Genomic DNA, 20,073 nt, shown 5'->3' on the forward strand with positions numbered 1-20,073 from the left:
CACCTGGGGCCCAGCCCTCGCGTGCCTTGAGGGACCCACTGGAGCCAGCCCGCAGGTCACCAGGCCACTCTGGGCCTCAGCTTCTCCTCCATAAAATGGAGCTCGGGGCGCCCAGGCTGCAGAGCTGCCCCGTGGTCCTGGCCTTCCTGGTGCCAGTGCCTCCCGTGCGCCAGGCCAGGCCGTCGGGACTCACCCACTCCACCCCTGGTTACAGGTGCCTACCCATGCCAGGTGCTGCTCTGGGTGCGGGGCTCTGCTGACTACGGGACACCCCAGTCCCCACCCTTGGGGGCTTCCCTGCAGTGGAACAGACAGAAGCCAAACAGGACAACCAGTGGTTGTGGCCAACACAACCAAGCTCTAGAGGAGAATAAGGGATGGAGTGATGGGTTGGGGGCTGTAGTTTTACAGACCCAGGACCGCAACGCCTCTCAGACAGGTGACCCTGAGCAGGCACCTGGTGCAAAGGAGGCAGTGAGCCCCATGGGCATCTGGGAAGGGAGCTGTTCAGGTGAGCAGGGGGGCAGGGGCAGGTGCAAAGGCCCTGAGGCAGAACATCAGGGGCCACTGTGGCCAGGCTGACAGGGAGAGAGGGTTTTGATTGATGTTTTAAAGGCTCACTCTGCTGCAGGGAGACCTGGAGGAGCCCTTTGCCTCCACTGGGCAGAAGAAGAGGGCTAAGAACAGTGCTTGGAGGAGGGTGAGGAGGGCAGGTTCTGGACTCATTTTCAAGTCACCACTGGGCGACCTTGGGGAGTGGGGGAGGGAGCCAGGGACAGAGCTGAGTTTCTGTCCTGCAGATGCAGGCAGCAGGGCACAGGTCGCACTCCTGACCACATCTGGGGACATCCAAGGAGCTGCCCAGAGGAGTCAGGCCAGTCGGGTGAGGAGTCTGAGGTGGGCGGGAGTGGACCCCGGGCTGGGCGGGCTGTGGGGGCCCAGGAAGCCCTGGGGAGAGGAGGCGGAGGAGCAGGTGGGGCAGCAGAGGGCCCCACAAGAGCCACCAGGGAGGGGCCAGGGGCCGGGAACAGGAGGGGCGGTGCCAGCACCGGGGTGCCAGGCCTGCTCACCCGTCCTTCCCTCTGCCGGGCTTGCCTGGGCTGCTCTCTGCTCTGGAGCCCCGGATGTGGCCGGGCCTGCCCAGGCCCCAGACGCAAGAGGGGCTAGTGGGAGTCCAGTCCCAAGAGGGGCTAGTGGGAGTCCAGTCCCAAGCTGCCCCCTGTGCCAGCCTCAAATTCACTCCTGGCACCAGGGTGGAGGCCACCGCACAGGCCAGGGCCAGGGTGCATGCGCCGGTCCTTCCTTCTGGACAATGTGTCCTCAACATCCTGTCTGTGGCCTTCTGCCAATCAAGACTCGAGGCCTGGGCCAGGTCCTCGGGTTTGGGTGGCCTTAGGGCAGGGAAAGAGAGGACCCGAGCCCAGGGCCCGGGCATTCTGACCTCCTGTGTTAGCAGCAGTGATTTTGCCCGACTGCAGTATCTTTCCAGGCAGCCAAGCCCTGGACGCACCCGTGTCCCCAGGCAGCGGCCCCCTGCTGAGAGCCCCTCCTCCAGGAAGCCCTCCTGGAGCCCAGGCCGGCGGGGGCTGGGCTCCCTCCACAGCAGCAGATGGCTCCTCATGACTGTCTGTGGCCACATCTGGCCCAGGACAGGCCCTGGGAAAGCGGGGCCCCTGTCCTTGCTGTGAGGTCATCCACCCTGTCCTCCTGCTGCCCCTGGCCTGCTCCCAGGCCTCCACTGTCCCCCGCCCACCCATGGCCCACCTCGCTCCTCCATTCCACCTGGTGGAGGACAGGAACCGGGAGGCCCTGCCCCGTGCCTGCTGCCCGGGGTCCCGGTGGCTGTCATCCCAACCTCGCACCCGGCACCCAGACCAACACCTTCCCTCGCCCCCGACCTGCAAGCTGCCCAGTCCCAGGCAGGGAGCTGTGACCAGCAGCTGAGGGCAAGATGGCGCTCTGTGGGGCAGAGGGAACGGGGGAGCCTGGAGGGACTGCAGGCTTGGGCCTGGTGCACAGTGGGGCCTGGTGCACAGTGGGGCTGTGGGTCCAGGCAGGGCACCGTCTGCCACGTGTGCACAGGCCTCAGAGTAAGGGACGTTCCCAGGGGGTGTGCACTGGGGCAGGGGAGGGAGGAAGGGAACCAACGCCCCCTGTAGCCCTACTGTGTGCACCTCTTTACTTATGGTCACCATCACTGTCCAAGGGAGGCACTGAGACTCAGAGAGGGCCTGCAACTCATCCGAGGATGCACAGAAGGTGCACCTGCTGGTTCTGGGCCTACCGGTCGCCCTTCAGCATGAGCCCCTGGGAGTGGAGCGGTGCCATGGACAGACCTGCTGCAGGTGTCATCGCAGGTGCGTGACCGGCAGAACGCACAGTTGGTGAGGGAGGCGTGTGTGTCCCACGGACCCCGGGCACTAGCTCAGCAGGTTTGTCACCCCTTTGGATGAGTAAACACAGGCCCACAGAGGGCAAGGGACTTGCCCAAGGCCACACGGTTAGTCTGTGCCCAACTTCTACCCATCTCAGGCCGGAGGGGACAGCCTGGAGATGCCCGCCCGGCTGGAGCCCCAGGATCTGAAACCCATCCTGCTCAGGACGTTACTTGTCCTCTGAATTCCAACCACGGAAGCCTCTTTGGTATTTGATGTCATGCCAAGGAAGTGAGACGCTCGGTCTTCTCCCTTTTTGGTCTTCTGATTTTCTGGAATCTGTTGGTGGCCTCCTCCCTGCAGAAACCACACACCAAGGCCTCTGGCTGCACAGCCGGGGAGGGGGTGACGCCTGAGCCTCAGCAGAAGTTCTGGGGTGGTGGACCCTCTGCTCAGGGAGGCTGGTGATGTCTGCAAGGAGCTGGGGTCCTGGGGGGCGAGAGGAAGAGGGGGGCACTGGGCCCCAGCCCCTGAAGTCCTGCAGGCCCAGTGCAGTGGAGCCCGCCCTGCAGAGGACCCAGCTCTAATGGCCCCTCCGCTCCGCCCTTGCTGTCCCTGTGCCAGTCAGCATTGTGGATGCAGAGTGCTGGCCCAGACTCGGGGCGTCAGACATTGCAGACCAGCGGGACCCCAGGGATCTGAATGCCCGCTGGGGTTTGAGATGCCCAGGGGACCCATTCAGGGCCAAGTCGGGCCTTCCCCAGCCTCTGAGTGACCCGAGGGCCCGGGGGCTGGGACCCCTCTCCAGCCACTACCCCACTGCCCTCCCACTGGGCTCCTGGCTGACAGGTGCCCGGGAGGAGTTGAAGGGTGAATCTGAGCTCCCCAGAGTGATGTGAACAAGAGCATGCTGGGAAGGTGTGGGCACAAGGCAGGGATGAGACCGGATGGAAGTGGTTTCGGGTGGGGTGAGGTGGGGAGAGGCCCTTAGGGATGGGGGCCAGGCGTGGGCCTGGGAGACCTGGGCTCAAGCCCACCAATTTACTGTGTGTCCTTGGGCAAGCCACTCACTCTCTCTGGGCCTGTGACCTATGTTGGCTCATCTGTGAAAGCCCTGTTGAGCTTATTCCTGGGGTGACTGTTACCAGGGAAACACTGGCGGGTGTCTAAAGGCCAAGCACTAAGCAGCAGTCCCCCCACACACCACAACATGAGGGATGAGGGCAGGCGGGCAGGGGCAAGCCACCAGGGGCCTTGGCAGCCAGGCTAGGAGCTGAGGGCCTCCGGGGAGGACATGGAGGCTGGGTGAACCAGAGGCAGGTGACCTCGGGTGGGGGCTCGAGGAGGGCCCTGGCCTTGCTGGGTCCTCACAACAGCCCTGTGTGGTCAGGCCTCAACCGTCCCACCCCCAGATGGGGAACCCGAGGCCCAGACAGGGTGGGCTGGGACCAGGCCAGAGGTGAGGAGACAGTCGGGGTCTGAAGCCGGTGTGCAACGGAGCTGCTGCCTGTCCCCAGCACTGGTGACCCCACCGCATGACAGTGGAACCTCCCCACCTGCCCGCACGGGGTGGCAGCGCATTGGAGAGCGCTGGCCCTCGGGCACGGCGGCTGAGCTGGCTGGGGAGGTGGCAGGAGGACCCAGGCCTGAGGTGCCAGCGGGCTCTGCCCAGACCCTGCCCTGAGCCCGCAGCACGACCACACCCGGTGCCACCAACAGGATTCCCCAGGCGGCCCTGCTGTGGCCCAGGGCCACCAGCCGCAGCAAAACTAACGCAAGCGGGACCTCAGCGGGTGGGACGCCTGGGCACAGGAGGGCTGGGGCAGGAGCTGAGCGGGGCGGGCAGGTGGCCAGGATCCGCAAGCTGGGGACAAAGGCGCAGCGGGAAAGGGCTGCTGGGGGGCGGGGGGCGGCCTGTCCCTGGGAGCCTGGCCACTATGGAGGCAGCCTGGTCACTTTGCTGGGGACCTGCCTAGGGCAGGTGGGACAGGCAGGGGCCGAGTCTGGAGGATTCCCACGGATGCCCCAGGCTGAGCTCATGTTGTGCTGACCCAGGAGAGCGGGCTCTTCCCAAGTTCAAGAAGGGTGCTACCAGCCCCCGAGCTCTGGCCCAGGAGGGCTGTGGGGCCCACCTGGCTCCCACCCTGCAGGCAGGACCACCAGGCGCCCGGGATGGAGACGGACGGTGTGCCGTGGGGCAGGGGCTTTGCATCGACACCAGCCCAGTCAGTAGAGCGCAGGGCAGCCGGAGCCTCTGGGCCCAGGCCCAGGGCTCCTGGCAGGGCGAGGGGAAGCCGCACCCAGCCCTCACCCAGCTCCCCTCCGCAGCTGGCGCCGCATGCCCCCCCCGCCAGGACGCGCCCTGAGTGGCAGGCTCGCTGCACTTGCAGTGACTGGGCTGTCCGGGGGTCTGTCCACTGACAACCCTGGGGGCCAGGCCGCGGGGGGCAGGGTCTGGTCGGGTCCCAGACCTGCCCCGAGTCTCCCGGGGAGCCCTGGACGGGTGGACGGGTCTCCTGGCTCTCCACACCCTGTCCCTGCCCTTAGCTCCTCCACCGAAGCGCTAGGAGCAAACCCTGGCGTGTCTCCCCCTGCTCGGTACCTGGGGCTGCCAACCTGCCTTCTGCAAGGAGCCAGCCAGGCGCGAGGTCGCCCGACGGTGGGGGCCACAGGAGCTGTCTCTGGTTTGGACTTGGAGCTCAGCAGGTCCTGACCTGTCCAGCCCCGTCCTGCACCTGTGACCCTGAGGGAGTAGGGCAGAGCCTGCACACAGCAGGCGCACACGTGTGCTCATGGGTGAGAAGCTGCAGGGAGAGAGGGAAGGCCGGGGCAGGGTCCGCCGCGGGGTGAGACCCAGACGTCCCCTCGGGCACCAGGGTCCTCCCAGGCCCAGATGCCACCCAGTGATGGCCTCACCTGCCCAGGTGCACCCTGGAGGCAGAGCCATCCTGACGCGGGTGCCGGGAGGCAGGGGAGGCGCCGGCTGGACGTCCATCCCCAGCGAAGCAGGGCCTCCTGGGGACACCTCCCGTGGGCCTCACCCTCAGACCTCCCTGCTCAGCAGGCCCAGGTCCTCTGGCCGCCCTGGGCTGTCTGAGGCCACGGACCCGCATTTCAGGACACCATGTCAGCCAGCCAACAGACGCTGGCTGTCCCCTCCTGAGGGTTGCCACCTCCCTGCTCCCCAGGATGGGGACCCGCCCTCTGCCCTCCTCCACAGGAGACCCCCAGAGGACCCGCCTGTCAGCTGTGCAGGGCCACACCTGCCTCTCCATGAGGCGGGAGCTGCTCTAGAGCATCCGTGGTCCAGGCATCCACTGGAAGTGGATGGACCTAGGAGCTGCTGACCACGCTCCCCACCAGCTGGCCCGCACCTCCAGAGGCAGCCCAAGGCCAGCTGCATACCTACTATGTGCTGGGTTTAACTGAACCCTCAGGAGGCCCTGGGGAGGGGCGGGGTTCTACCCTTGAGCCCTTCCTCAGAACTGGGAGGTCAGGAGGGTCCAGGATCCCCTGTGGACTCCACGGCCAGGCCCCTGATGGAGCCAGCCAGCCTCACAGTGGGTTCCTGGTCCCAGAGCACGGACCCCTCCAACTCTGCCCAGGGTCAGCGCTGAGGTCTGCCCCACCCCACTGAACCGGGGGCTGGCAGTAGACAGCCTCGTCTGGACAGGCCCTTGGGTGGGGTCAGAGGCTCTGCTGGGGCAGCCGCCCCTCCAGGCCAACCCCTGACATACATGGCTCCTCCTCTTCCCTGCAGCCACCACTGAACACCTGCCTGAGTCACCGCAGGCGCCCTTGTGTGACTCAAGGCAGGTACTGGAAAGGAACCAGGGCATGTGTCTTTTTCCTAACCCCAGACTGAAAAGCCTCCCCCAGGCCCTGAAAGACCCATCCGCTTCCACTGACCAAACAGTCACAACCTGAAAACCATCTGGTTTCCTCTTTCGCCTTGGCAGCTAGGAAACTTGACACCCCATTTAACGTTCAGTGGTAATGACTCTCACACCAGGTGCTAAGCGCAACATGTTCCCAAGCTTTGCTCCTCAGCTGTTTCCACGGCTCTCTTTCTTTTTGGTGCTATGGATCAAACCCAGGGGTGCTCAACCACTGAGCCACATCCCCAGCCCTATCTTATATTTTTTATTTGGAGACAGGGTCTCGCTGAGTTGCTTAGGGCCTTGTTAAGCTGCTGAGGCTGTTTTGAACTCGAGGTCCTCCTGACTCAGCCTCCCCAGCTGCTGGGATGACCCGCGAGTGCCTGGCTCCACCTCTTTTTGACTTTCCTGTCCAGCTACATGTTCGGGGCAGCCTGGCCACTCCAGCTTCTTGGCAAACTAGGAGGAGAGCAAACACTCAGGGAACCCGAGAGCCACACAGGGCAGGAGCAGGATCCAGAGAAGGTGCCCCGGCCCCAGCAGGCGCTTCCGCGGTCACTCACCAGGCAGATGAGCTCTGGAAGGACATCAGCGGTGGGCTGTGGGCGTCGCCCCGCGGCGCGTGCACCGCGCGGGGGGCCGGCGGCAGGGCGCCCGGCGGAGGCTGGGGCTGCGGGGCCCGGGCGGGGTCCCCCCAGCGTCGCGGGTCCTGCTTCATCCACCGGCCCTGGATGCCCCACCGCGCCAGGTAGACCTTGCAGACGTCGTAGTTCATGGCGGAGTAATAGAGCAGGTCCAGGAGCAGCAGCAGCAGCACGAAGAAGCCGTAGATCCACACGCCCAGCAGGGCCGTGTAGTTGCTGCGGAGAGACGGCGGCGGTGAGCGTGGGGCGCAGCCGCCTGCTGACCGCGATCTGCGATTCGCGACCCCCGGGGGGGCCGCACTGGGGTGCTCCCGGGGAGACCCCAGCCCTCGTCCACACAATCCGCCCTGCCCACCGCGCGCTCTGGCCTGCCCCGTGCTGGGCACCTTGGGATCCATCGCCCGCTGCTCAGGGCCTTTCCCCGTGGACACCACCCACCCCACCACCTAGGACAGCGGAGGAGCCTGTCGCCTGGGACGCCCGGGCCACCTCACCCCCAACGTGTCCCTGGAACCCCGCTGGCGCTCTTCCCCCAAGATTCCTGGCCAGACCTGCCCTCGGGGTTCTCCCAGGACCCCAGCATTTGGGGCTCCGTTCAGGGCTCCATCCCACAGCCACCTGCCTTTCTTCCCTTGGTTCCCTTCCCCTTCCTGGGGGCCCTTCGAGCTGGCTGTGTGGTGGGGTCTCCCCCATGTTTCTTATTCATCCGCCAACACCCCACATGCGCCGCCCCACCCTCAGGCCTGTGCCCTCCTCTGGCAGAGGTGAGGCTCCCTGGAGGTTTGAGGTCCAAAGGCTCAGCTTCTGAAGCGGCCCAGCTCTCCCCGGACAGCTGGCTGTTTACTGAGGAGCATGAGCTGCCTGCCGCCCACACAGGGCCTTTGCACAGGCCACGCTTCTGCTGCGCAGCTGTCAGTCTCCCCCCTCCCTGAAGCTGGGGTCTGAGTCCCCAGGGTGGGCTGTCCTGTGCCTGCCACTGCAGCTGGTGCCACCGAGCTCTCACTGGGCTTGCCAGGGACTGCAGCTGTTCAAAGGTACCGGATTATTAATCCCTCAAATGCCACCCACATCTGTTCCCTGCTGCGGCATCTGCAGGGGTGGGTGTGCCAGCAGCGCACAGGAGGACTGGGGTCCAGCCTAGGCCTGCGGTGGCTCCCCAAGCCCCTGATGAGCCCCCCGGGGTACTGAGGACCCTGGAGACGCCACCTAGAGCTGGGGCACGTGTCTGCTGGAGCCAGGGGACCTGGTCTGACTCCGCCTTTGCCCAGCTTTACTGTGTTTCCAGCGAGAACCCCCATCCGTCTCTGGGCCTTGAGGAGGTGACCACTCCCAGTCACTGGGAGGTGACCCTCCCAGTCTTGGCTTTCAGGTGCTGGATCTTTCCAGACTCGGGGCAGCCAGCTCCAGCGGCCTCTGCAGTGAGAAGGGGCTGCTCCTCTGGACTCTCAGGCCCCAGCACGTTCTCTCTGCTCCCAGCCAGGAACGCGCCCCCCTCTCACTCGGCCACTCAGTTCTTGGGCCAAAGACTCAGCTGGGTACCTGGGGTGACAGGGAGGCAGCTGTGTGTTCTGAGCACGTGCCTGGACCACCTTAGGCAGACGCCCCAGGCGTGGTGTCCGCTTGAGAAACTCAGCAAGTCCAGCTCAGCATGGCCCCTTCCACCGACCCGCACCATCTGGGCTTGTTCACACTGTGACATGAGTGACCGACGGTCTGCAGTTGCCTTGCTTTAGGGGACACTAGCTTTTCCTGCGGGCACCGGGACACAGAAGTCCTGCCAAGGCAAAGAGGCCAGCAGCCTGAGGCAGACAGATGTCCACGCAGACTGAGGGCTGGGCCTGGCTGTCCCCTGCGCCCTCCTCCTGCAGCCCCCCCTAGCTCTGAGGCCAGGCTTCTCCCAGGGTTCCGTGGCAGCCGCCAGGGGCCGAGCAGGAAGCAGGTAGGCAGGGCAGCTGCTCGCAGACGTGTCCAGCAGGGTGGCGGCTGGGCCACGGGTGTCCTGGAGCCTCCGAGACGGAGAAACAGCACTGCTTCCCCCGAGCCTGTCCACAGCGACCAGCAGGAAGGCGGCGCCATCGGCCTGAGCCCGGACCACTCAGCCCTGGAGCCCAGCACCCAGGTTCTCGGGAGCGAATGGCGGTGGACGCCTCCCAGTTGGTCCATGCTGCTCACCTGCTGCCCGAGCACCTGGCCCCGCCCCGCCCCCTCCAGGCAGCCTGCCGTGATGCCTGGTGAGGTCTGCCTGCCCTGGGCTCCCAGGGAACACTGTGGTCTTCGCTGTCCTGCGGAACGTCTGCCCTTTGAGTCTGGGAAGTCCCCGAGGGCAGCGCTGGGTCCGCTGGTCTCTGTGCCCAGTGCTGAGCGAATGATCTCACCTGAGCCAACACACAGCGCCATAACCAAGGGTGGCTGGACGCGGACCCTTCGTCAGGGTCTGTGTCCTCTGTGCCACTCGCTGACCCCGAGCAGCAACCCTAGCCACGATGAAGAGCCCGTGCCGCGCGCTTCTGAGTCCTTACGATCCTGTGCCAGGAGGGACAGTCCCACTCTACAGACGGGGAAACGGAGCCCGAGAGACAGTCTGCCGAGGACATCCCGGTGGGTCAGTGCCTGCTCACCGCTGGGACTCGGACCCGGGTCCCTGTGGGCCCAGAGAGGGCTGGATCCAGGGCCAATTCCAAGGTCAGACCGTGGTAGGTGTCCACAGAGGGGCCCCTGCCTCTGCCCGCTGTGCCCACATTCCTGGCTCAGCCTCTGCAGGGACCCAGGGCGGTTCTGCCTCTCCCTCCTCTGAGTGGTCATGGCAGACGGTCACTGTCCTCGCCCAGGCCCCTCTGCTGCCCCACGGCCTGTCCTGGTGGTCGGCTAGCTGGGAGGAGCCAGGCCTCCTCTAATTTTTTAAAATTGAATTAAAGTGTGTGAGCTGGAAGTTAACTCTGTCCAGACGCTGGGCCTTTGCTGTGTGTGAGGAGCGGCAGATGAGGCAGAAGCCAGCCAGAGCGGGGACAGCAGCAGCTGCGCATGCTGGGGACAGTCGCCGAGTCACGCAACGCCCCCATGGAGGAGTCCCACTCGTGTCTCCTGGGGTCAGCCCAGCTGTGCTCAGGCTGAAGCCCAGCCCAGCCACAGGCTGCGATGGAAGCCTTTTCCCCGCCCCAGCTCGAGGGCACAGGAGAGTCCTGCTGGGCCGGGCTGGGCCGGGCTGGTGTCCTGCTGAGCGGGACTGCCTCGGGGCAGCAGGATGGGGCAGGAAACACTGGCAGGCTCAGGAAGTCAGGGTGCGTGAGTTCAAATCCTGGTCTGCAGAATTCTCCCTGTGGATCTCAGAACTGAGCTGCTTCTTCATCTGGGAAAGGGGTAACTGCTCCCTGCTCTGTGATGAAACTCTGGGCTTCAAGGAATATCTCAAGGGCCTGGAAGACAAAGGACCCACTAAGTGCCGGCTTGTGTGATGAAGGCCCAGAGAGGTTGCTGGATAGGCCTGGGCCCAGAGCGGTAAAGAGCTTTGCCCAAGTCACACAGTAGCTCTGGGGCTGTCCAGAGCAGCCCGTGGTGGAGCACGGCTTTGGGCCCAGGTAAGCCCAGCGAAGCAGAGTCTATTCCTGTCACGGTGGGAACCACAGCTTCCTCGAGGGCATCTCAGAGGGTGACAGACTTCATGTGACATGCTGGGCTGGGCACAGTCCACAGTGCCAGGGAGGTGATTTCATAGCTTCCTGTCCAGGGCAGCTGGACACCTGCAGTGGGACTCAGGACGACTCAGGGCCCTCCGTCGGGGCTGGGCACTGTGGTGGCTGATGCAGCAGAGCAGGTGCCCCCGCCCCCAGCAGAAGCCACCAAGCCAGTGCGCTTGGCTTGTCCATCGCCCCTCCACCGCTGGCCAAGGTCACTTCCTCAGTCTGGGCCATGATGCTCAGGGACACAGCAGGAGCCAGAAACAGCATTCGTCCCCAAGCCCCTGAGACTCTGGGTGCTCATCACCCCTGGCCGAGCCCGGGATCCTGGGACAGCCCAAACCCTGCGTGTCCTTTGTGCGCTGTGTGGCTCCAGGGATGTCTTCACGCTCTCTGGGCCTCAGCTATCTGTGGGCGGGCAGCTCGGGTCAGCCCTGAAGCCGGCAGGTCCTGGTGGTGTCCTTCCCTCCCCTGGGCGGAGGGCTTTGGCTCAGGAGGAGGACTGCGGGACCTCTCCTCTCCCGTCGTCTTGCACACGCATGGGGCAGCTTTACGCCCAACAGGCTTGGAGGGTGAGTGACGGACAAGGCAATCTGGTGACTTCTGACCCCGCTCTGGGGCTGGCCCGTGAGCTTGAAGCCTGTTACAGGGGCTGTGAGGCTGCTTTGGGGGACGGGAGTGGAGGCTGAGATGCTTCTGGCCTTGCCTCTGGCATGGGGAAGGGGACCCTCGGGTGGAGGTCTCAGGAGGCAGGGAGAGCAGCTCCTGCCTCCTGCCTTGTGGCCTCAGAGGGCAGAGCTCTTCCCAAAAGCTCCTGGCACCCGTGCCTGGAGCCTCCCAAGCCACCCTGAGAGCTCTCCTGCGTGTCCCCGGCCGAGCCCCTGACGGAGGCCCCGGACGGAGGCCAGGGACGGGGGCCCCAGAAGGAGGCCAGGGACAGAGGCCAGGGACGGGGGCCTGAGTCCTGTAGCGGGTGTCCAGCCGAGTGCCCAGGATGCTGCGTGCACCGTGGCCTCTGCCTGGTCCCAGCAGCCCCACGGCCCTGGCGGGGCTGGAAGGTGGCACCTCCGTGGCGGGCACTGGGAGGCTGCTCCCTCTCGCTCTGCGCTGCCTCTCTGCCAGGCAGCCAGGACCAAAACAAACCATTCTGTTCCTCCAGAAAAACACAAGTAAATGAGGCCCAGCGCTGCTCCGCCGTTCCTGGCCCCTCCTCCCACTGACTCAGCCACGGGCGGGGCCGGCACGCTCCTGCCGCTGGCCCCTCCGGCTGACCGCTGCTCTGGGATGGGCCCCCGGCAGTGTGGGGCTCTGGGCACTGGACTCCAGCCTCTTGGCTGAGACCTGGTGCGGCCCCCAGAATCTGACAGGCCAGTGTTTCCTGACAGAGCCAGGGGCAGACCAGGGCTCCATCCCTCAGCACTGGCTCCAGCTGTCACCCGGGACAGGTGACCCCGCCAGCCTGCACCCAGCCGGGCTCTCTTCCTCCCAGAGCAGCTGCCAGAAGCTGAGTGGACTCCATGCCCAGAGGGCCTGTGGCCACATGTGACCAGGGCCCCAAAGGGCATGGCGGCCACAGCACAGGTGGGCAATGCCTGGACCTGAGGTGCACACGGGCCCCTCCCTCAGCATCCACCACAGCTCCCATGCCGGCTTCCCACCCGAGACCCCTCCAGTTGACCCTCTGCCGCGGGCCCACCGGGGCTCAGCCCAGAGTCCCTGCACCCAGGCAGCTGGATGGGCTTCCTGATCGATCTCCAGATCATCCCCCTGCGGGGCCTATGACGTCCTGGGGCCCCCTTGTCCCATGCGCCATCCCGGAGGCTCGAAGACAGCTAACCACCCCCAGGGCCCTGGCTGTCTTCAGGAGAGGGTCCCAGCACCCGTCCCCCCCAGCCACCTCCTGGCTCCCTGTCACCCTTGAACTTCCTGTAGGGAAGAAGAAGGCTCCCTGGGCCCAGGGCCCCCGCCCTGCCTTGTCAGCACACAGGACACCGGAGTGAGGAGTGGGCGGCCAGCCCAGGCCTCCTACCCATGCTGGGGCGGCATGAGGATGGCTGGGGAGCTGGTGGAGAGCCGTCTAGGTGGGGCGACCTGCACCTGCGCCCTTGGTGTGGCCAGGACAGTGGGAAGGGGCTGCGGCCCCTCGTGGGGAGAAGCCGTTCGCTGCCCACACCCACAACGTGCAGGACAACGAGGAGCATCCTGGCCAGGTCAGAGGGCCCAGCGGCGAGCCTGCCGGGTCTCTCCCTGCTCCATCTGCCTCCAGAATTCCCAGGCCACCACTGGGCCTCACCAGGCAGAAGACTCACCTGCTCTGTGCATGTCTTCCTGGAGTGTAAAAGGGCCGGGGAGGGGCTACTGGTGGCCTCTGGCAGGAGGGAGAGGCGCAGAGCCCGCCTGGGAGGCCGCAGCGAGTGCCCCCTGAGGTCAAGGAGTAAAAGCTCCAGCTGAGAGCCCACTTTCCGCCCTCCCAGCGTCTCCAGGGAGGCTCCACTGTGGTCCAGCTGCTCGTGAGCAGCAAGCGGGGCCCGTGCTGGAAGGGTGGTGTATTCCACGTGAAATCCTGTTAAGTGTGCAGATTATAGAAACCTGTGGGCTCCGGAACGAGGATCCCAGGCGCCAGTCGCCAGCCCCTGCAGAGGCCTGGTTTTCTGCCAAGCCTCTGAGAGACTTGCAGGGCCCCCGCAGCACTTGGGGGTCCTGACCCCCATCCTGGCGCTGAGCTGCTCCCTCACGGATTGGTCCATGTTCTTAGAAAAGGCTCAGGTCAAACTCCAGGCCTGCTTCCAGTCCCACTGTGATGGACGGGGCTCGCTGAGCGACTTCACACACAGAATTATTCTAAGGCCTGAGCAGATGGCAAGATATTCAGGGGAAGCACCGTGCATTTGAGGAAGGCAGGCTGGGGAGCTGGCCTAGGTGGGAGGAGTAGAGATTTGGACCAGAGTCAAGGAGTTTGCATCTCCAACCAAAGGGAAGAGGCAGCTCCCCCGAGTGAGCAGAGCATGACAGCAAAGCCCTGGGAGCCCCAGCATCAGACGGAGAGGTGGAGGCTCGGAGCCGGAACCCACTGCCCCCAGCAGTCCTGCCAACCCCTCAACAGGCACGCAACAAATATCTAGCCCGTTTCTCCAGACCATGAAGACCTACATCAACCTCCAGAATCAGCCTGATGCTAGTGGGAACATACTTGAAGCATCTTGTTGAAGTGCAGAGGAATTATACAGGCTACTTCAAAAGTGCATATGAGAAAGCGCCAGGGGATAAGCCAAGCCTTTAGGACATATCGAAGATCGTACTGAGACACTGGTGTCTGCATAGATCCCTGAAAGTCTCACCCTCCGCCTGACACTCAAATTTAACACGTCACGGTAGATCGCACTTGCAATTCACAGCAGCGGAGAGAAGATGGGCAATTCAGTGAATGGTGTTGGGACAAGTGGCCCTCCCTTTGGAAGAAAATAGTGATGATAAACTTGACTTTTGTCCTATCTCAAAACTTACATCAAAGTAAGTTTGATCTGTATGATAGATTTTTAAAACAAGAAGGTAAAAAATAAAAGAAGTAGAGGACGATGGAGGAAGTTCTAATAATCTCGTCAGGATAATTTTTTCTCAGTGTGATATAAAACCCAGAAATCATAAAAGACAAAATTGGTAATAATGTGATTACATAATAATTAAAATTAAGTATGAGAAAAATCATACAAAGGCATACTGAAAAAATATTTGCAACGTCATATGTCCTTCATAGATAAAGAGTTCCTATAAATAAATAAAAAGACCAAAATGCACTGGGAAAATGGCAAAACACACAAACAGCGAGCTTGCAGCTAAAGCAATACAAATGGCTCTCGACATGTGAGGAGACCCTCGTGTCATTCATCATAAGAGAAACGCACGCTGCTCTGGCCTGACCTTCCGTGCCTTCACGTGGCACGTGTCCATGCTTGTCTGCCAGAGAACTCCTCTTTTCCCAAACCTGCGGTCCCCTCCTGCAGAAGCCTGATCTCAATGTGTCTTGATCACTTTCGGGGAAAGGACCACAGGATTAATCTGAGTCAATCGTGTCGATCAATATCATTGGACAGAGGCTGAATGAACGTGGGAACCCGGGCCCGGAACTCCAGGCCCCAGCACCTTTTACACCTGAAACCCATCTATGCACACGACCCTGTGAGGCCTCCAGCAGCCCTGGAAACTGTGGGGCGGGCTCCAGGCCCCCAGGGGTCCCCGGTGGCACCTGCCCGGTGGCTGGCGGGCACTCACTTGTGCATGTAGCCCTCGGAGCTGGCGGTGAGGTTCGCCGGCATCACGGCCTGGAACTCCGACTCGCTGCAGCAGTACTTGAAGACCGTGTTGTTATGGTGACAGCAGAGGATGAAGGTCTTGTTGTCCGAGAGCCGCGGGCAGTGGAAGCCGAAGTGGTAGCGGCCCTTGTGGTCTGTGTACGGCTCGCAGACCCGGAAGTGTGCGGAGGAGGCTGCAAAGCAGGTCACCAGATTCAGGGGGTCCCTGGCCGCCGTGCCCCGGGCAGAGGGGGAGCCTAGTCCAGAGTCCTGCTGGCCCTTCCCTCCCGCGAGGCTTCGTGCAACCAGAGGCTCCCTGCGCTTGCCCCCCGCAGCCCCGGCTGCTCTCGCCCAGGCCCTGGGCCCTGGACTCCGGCTCCTCGAAGGCAGAGCGTGGCTCCCTCACGTGGCTCCCTCCAGCGGCCTGGAGGTGCTCACGCTAGCTGAGCATCCACTCTGAGGCCCCCGGTGGTCTCGTTTAGTCCACGTGGCCACCCTAGCAGACGGTTTGGGATCCCCCTTCACAGATGGAGAAACTGAGGCTTCAAGGCCTGGCGTGACTCTGCTGGGCTGGGAAGCAGTGGGCGAGCAGGCACGGCACCCAGGCCGGCTTGGATTCAAAGTCCGGGAGCTCCTGTGGTCTCTGTTTCTGGGTGGGGCCACTGACAAGCCCAGGCTGGCCCCGTGGCAAGCGGCGTGGACGAGACCCGGTTCCCCTCACGCCCAAAGCAGCAGCCCCTCCACGCCTGCCCAGCTGCTACCCTACTCTGCTCCGAGGCTGCCTGGTCCCCCTCCCCCCTGCCAAGGTGCTAGCGCCCCGCCGCCCAGGCCCTCCCTCCTCCAGCTCCAGCTCTGCAGGCCCAGGATGGTATTTCTGAGTGGAGCCCGTGGTGATAAACAGGAGTGAAGAGGCCCGAACAATGGAAAAACCTGGAGCCCGCTGTCTCGGCTTAATTAGTATCTTCATAAAAGGGATCGCTGTATCTAATTTGTATCCCTGAAAAGGGGCTTCGCTGGCTGAATGCTTCTCTCCAACCGTGGGGCTGGCTTAGCAAGCGCTCCTCCAGCTAGCTGAAAGCGGCTGCCAGAGGTTATTAGGCTGCAGCCCACACGCAGCCCCAGGCTGTGCCTCAGGGGAGGCCCAGAGGGGCTGGGCTGGCAGGTGGGCGGCGCCCCCAGGCGCCAGGTGCAGAGGCTGGCTGAGGTGGCCTGCCTCAAGTGCTGTGCCCCTTCCCCAGAGGAAGGCACCCTCTTCTGTGGGGTGGGGCTCGGGCATCAGGCAGCCTGCGCTCCCTTGAGCCCTTGACCTTGGGAAACGGGCCTCACGGGCTGCAGAGGTGATCACACATGCCCAGATGACGCGGCAGCTGCCTGACACAGTGATGCTGCCTGACCCAGTGATGCACTGTACAGAGGAGCACGTGAGGCTCCAGGCAGTGGCTCTCCAGGGGTCCCTGGCCTGGCCTGTCAGCACTCCTGGGACTTGTCATCACTCAGATTCTCAGGCCCCTCAGCAGCCCTTCCTGATCAGAAGCTCTGGCCCAGGGCCCTCAGTCTGCCCAGAAAGCCCTCCAGGGATGCTCACGTGCTAGGTGAGGAGCCACATGTCAGAGCCAGAGCTGAGGGTGGAGGTGGGCGGCCAACCCCGCCTGCAGCCAAGTTCGTGGGGAAGTCCTGCGTGGTCTGCTCGCTCATTTTGTGGGCAGCTGGGGAGGGACCAGCCACACCCATGTGCTAGTCAGACTGACCAGCCCAGGCTCTGGGTAGCCCCAGAGGCTGCACAGGACTCAGGGTGGGCAGGAGACAGCGTGGAGGGCAGCAGGAGGCAGGGGCCTTAGCTATCCAGAAGCCTTGGCAAGAGCCAGGGGTATGGGCACAGGGGTGTGGGGAGCCCAGCAGGGTCCTGCCTGCACTAGCTCACTAGCCACCAGGACGCCTACAGCTACCTGGACCTCCGCCTCCTCCCCTCACTGGGGAAGGGGGGCCTTCTAGCCTGGGGCACCCAGGGACAAAGTTTCGGCTTATCCCTGTGGGGCCAGCAACAGTGAGTGCGCTGTCCGTGCCCCTCGGCACAGCAGGCTCCCCTGACCGTTCGGCCCGGGCAGTTCCCTTTCCTTCTCTGGGTCCGCTCCTCATGTGTGAGTGAGGTGGGAGGTTCTTCCCCCCAGGGGCAGTGAGGACCCGAGGAGCCCACCCCCAGCCCCGATGGCCTCCTTATGAGCTGCGCCCAGCAATGGGGCAGAGGCTGGAAACCACCAGGTGACATCGAAGGCTCAGCCAGAGCACCAGGGCTTGCGGAGGTGCAGAGAGGAGACACAGTGAGGGAGACAGAGGGGGTAGACAGAAGAGAGAGGAGAGGAGAAGAGAGACAGAGACAGAGCCAGCCCGGCCCAGGCCAGGCCCCGGCTGGTGTGCTGGGCTGCCCTTCTGCTGAGGGCCAGGGAGGCTTCTCTGGTCAGCCCCAGTTTGTAACTGAGCCTGCCCAAGGTCCCAGCTGGAATAGGGGACATCCTGGGGAGTTGGTGTGGTGGAGTGGCCCCAGTGCCGTGGCTCTGCCCGGCCAGCTGCATTGGCTCAGGCAAGTGGACCCCGCAAGCCAGTTTCCTCATCTACACCTCGGCGACCTGACGGCGCCCCACTGACGGGGAGGGGTGAAGGAGAGGCTGTGCGGAGGCGCCAGCACCCTCGGGTCTCCCTCTGAGCGCCCCGGGCAGGCGGGCAGGGTGCTGTGCACCCTAGGTCCTCGCTGCACAGCCAGGGGCGTCCGCTCCCAGAGGGGCACCAGTGGGGCGGGGCCCACCTCTGGCCGGAGCCTGGGCCAGCGCTGGCCACGCCCCTCCCGCCCGGCCTCCGCGGGTTTACCTGCAGAGATCAGCAAGGACAGGAGCAGGGCGAGCAGGTTCCGGGACCGCGGGCCGCAACTGGTCATCGTTTGGCTTGCATCGATCCGTCCAGCGCCGCCTGTTCAACGAGACCCAGGGAGGCCGGTGTGGGCGGCTGGCGGCCGGCAGTGTCGCCGGCGGGGGACCTGCGGGCAGGGGAGCGGAGCGAGGGGCGCAGGGGCCGCGGGGATGGGATCCAGCCAGCCAATTTCCTCCGAATGAACGGCCTTCCCCCACCCGTCACCTGTCACCTCCTTTCCTCTCACGGCACAATGAGACTTCTCAGAGGCCGCCGCGCTCAGGTGGGGGAGAGAGCGGCCGGCGGCTCCCTGCCGCGTCCCTAGCGGGGACTTCCATTAACCCTCCGCACGCGCCGGCAGGGCGGCTTCCCAGGCATTAGGGACGCGGCAGTGACTGCGAAGCAAACAGAACCGAGCAGAACGGTGTGCCTTCCGGCAGGACGGCGAGGAGCCACACAAACAAATGAATATTTAAAATGCCACGAGGCTCTGGGAGCGCTGGCCCGCGGCGCTGGGGGCAGGACGCTGACAGCCGGCGGGAGCGGCTGGGTGTCCAGGACGGACAATGAACGGCAGAGAGCCACAGAGTATTGTTCAGCCTTAAAAAGGAAAGGACTTCTGACGCATGTCACAGGCAGATGGACCTGGGGGCCTTATGCTCAGGGAGGCCAGCCGTTCCCAAAAGGGTGCCCCAGGTGACCCCACTGGCGCTGTCCCTGGAGGAGTCGTCCCCACAGGGCCAGGGGGCCTGGGGTTCCCAGGACTGCCCCTGCCAGGGGCACTGCCCCACTGCCCCGCCCCTCCCCTGTCGCCCAGAGCAGAGGCCCTGCATTTTCCTGCTGTCAGTCCTCCGTCCACTCAGGGAGGCCCTCACTGAGTGTCCCAGAGGACAGTCTGAGATGAACACACCTCGGAGACCTGGCTCTGGAAAAGGAGGTGGGGAAGGACAGGTGATGCCCAGCCCAGTGCTTGAGCCCCTGCAATGGTCCAGACTGTCCCACGTCCCTGAACCTGGCTCTCGGAGTCAGCTTGGTCAGGGAGCAGAGGGCCAGCAGCTGGGGCCCTGAGGCAGGTGCATCCTGCTCCGGTGTGGGCAGGGCCAGGCCTGCAGGGCAGTCGACAGGGGAGCCACCCCATGAACCTGGAGCTGGAAACCCGTGTGAGGTGACAGGCTGGACGCTCAGGCTCACAGCCGGGCCCCTTGCCCCTGCTGCAAGGCATCATGGTGGGTCTTAGCCCCGGCTGCCATCCCTAGGAGGTATGGTTTGCCAGAAGGGAGTGGCACGGCTGTAAACCCCTGCGTGCAGCCTGGACATCGTGATTCCTGGTGGTGATGTGGGGCTCGGCCGGCCGCCCTGGGGAGAGGCCCTCCTGTCTCAGCACAAGGGCCTCCCTGCCCCCGCCTGCCCTGCTCCTCCCCACGGGCTGAGAGCTGCTTAATTGCTCTGAGCCCAGCCTCCCCCTGGTCTCCCTCCGGGCCCTCCTGGGAGGATGAACAGAGATTAAAGCATTTGAGTGCTTAGGAAAGATTTCCTTCCAGGGAAACCGGAGGATCCGCCCGCCCTGGAAATGGACTGAGCGAGTGCAGCCCTGGTGCCTGAGATGACCACCTGCCAGGGGGCCCACCCTGCAGAGGGGGGGGGGGGGGAGCCGAGGCTCAGGGAGGCTGAGTCTAGTCCACAGACCCCAGGACCTTTAGGGCGGGGCTGCCCCCATTTCGCAGCCCGGGAGCTGCCGGGCATGTAGGGCAAAGGACAGGCCCACCTGCCCAGGGCAGGGCTCCCCCCGCCCCCACTGCTCCCCCTCCCTGCAAAGCCGTTGCTGGTGTTGAGGGGTCGCTCACCCTGGGGCGCCCGAGTCCGATTCTGCAGCAGCTCAGAAGCTGCTTTGACACCAGCCACGTCCTCCAGGGAGCCCACCTGGACTCTGCGCCCGGAAGCCTGCCCCCGCTCAGGCCAGCCTGATCCTTTCTGCCTCCAGGAATGTTCTCCCTCCTCCCTGCAGCCACTTGCCACCTCGGCACAGCCAGGCCCAGCTCCACCCCCGTGACTCCTCCCCACCTTCTCCGTCAGGCCTGGCCAGAGCAGAGGGCACAGGCTGGTAGCCAGGCCTGGTGGGAACCCAGCCTGGCCCTCGGCCTCTCTTTCTGGGACACTGAAATCACAGCCACCTCAGAGCCTGAGGCGGGCCACCTCTGTTCAGGCCGAGCAGGTCCTGCCCACGGCAGGTGCTCCGTGTCTGTTTGAGTCCAGCCCCTGTCCAGCCTGGGCCCTGCTCCCAGGCTCTGCAGGCTGCTAAGCCCCTGTCCACC

At 64.3% G+C, this 20,073-nt stretch overlaps 1 protein-coding gene across 8 annotated transcripts in view; it reads right to left on the bottom strand.

Annotated features, from left to right (window-relative positions):
• The window catches only part of SHISAL1 (shisa like 1), a gene marked incomplete at its 3' end in the record, with an annotated part of 108,038 nt that overhangs the window by 17,864 nt on the left and 70,101 nt on the right, over nucleotides 1–20,073 (bottom strand). For 4 of the 8 annotated variants that reach the window (XM_079141706.1, XM_079141703.1, XM_079141709.1 and 1 more), the window contains exons 2-4: nucleotides 17,723–17,821; nucleotides 14,841–15,054; nucleotides 6,813–7,113 (exon numbers count right to left, since the gene is read on the bottom strand). In XM_079141706.1, the coding sequence (XP_078997832.1) occupies nucleotides 6,813–7,113; nucleotides 14,841–15,054; nucleotides 17,723–17,789 (582 nt within the window). In that variant the 5' untranslated portion in view covers nucleotides 17,790–17,821. Of the gene's footprint in view, nucleotides 1–6,812; nucleotides 7,114–12,856; nucleotides 13,135–14,840; nucleotides 15,055–17,722; nucleotides 17,822–19,605; nucleotides 19,737–20,073 lie in introns of those variants that run through there. The other 4 variants (XM_079141705.1, XM_079141707.1, XM_079141704.1 and 1 more) reach the window with 4 other exon arrangements.

The sequence above is a fragment of the Sciurus vulgaris genome, assembly GCF_902686455.1.
Source record: "Sciurus vulgaris genome assembly, chromosome: 5".
Taxonomy (NCBI): domain Eukaryota; kingdom Metazoa; phylum Chordata; class Mammalia; order Rodentia; family Sciuridae; genus Sciurus; species Sciurus vulgaris.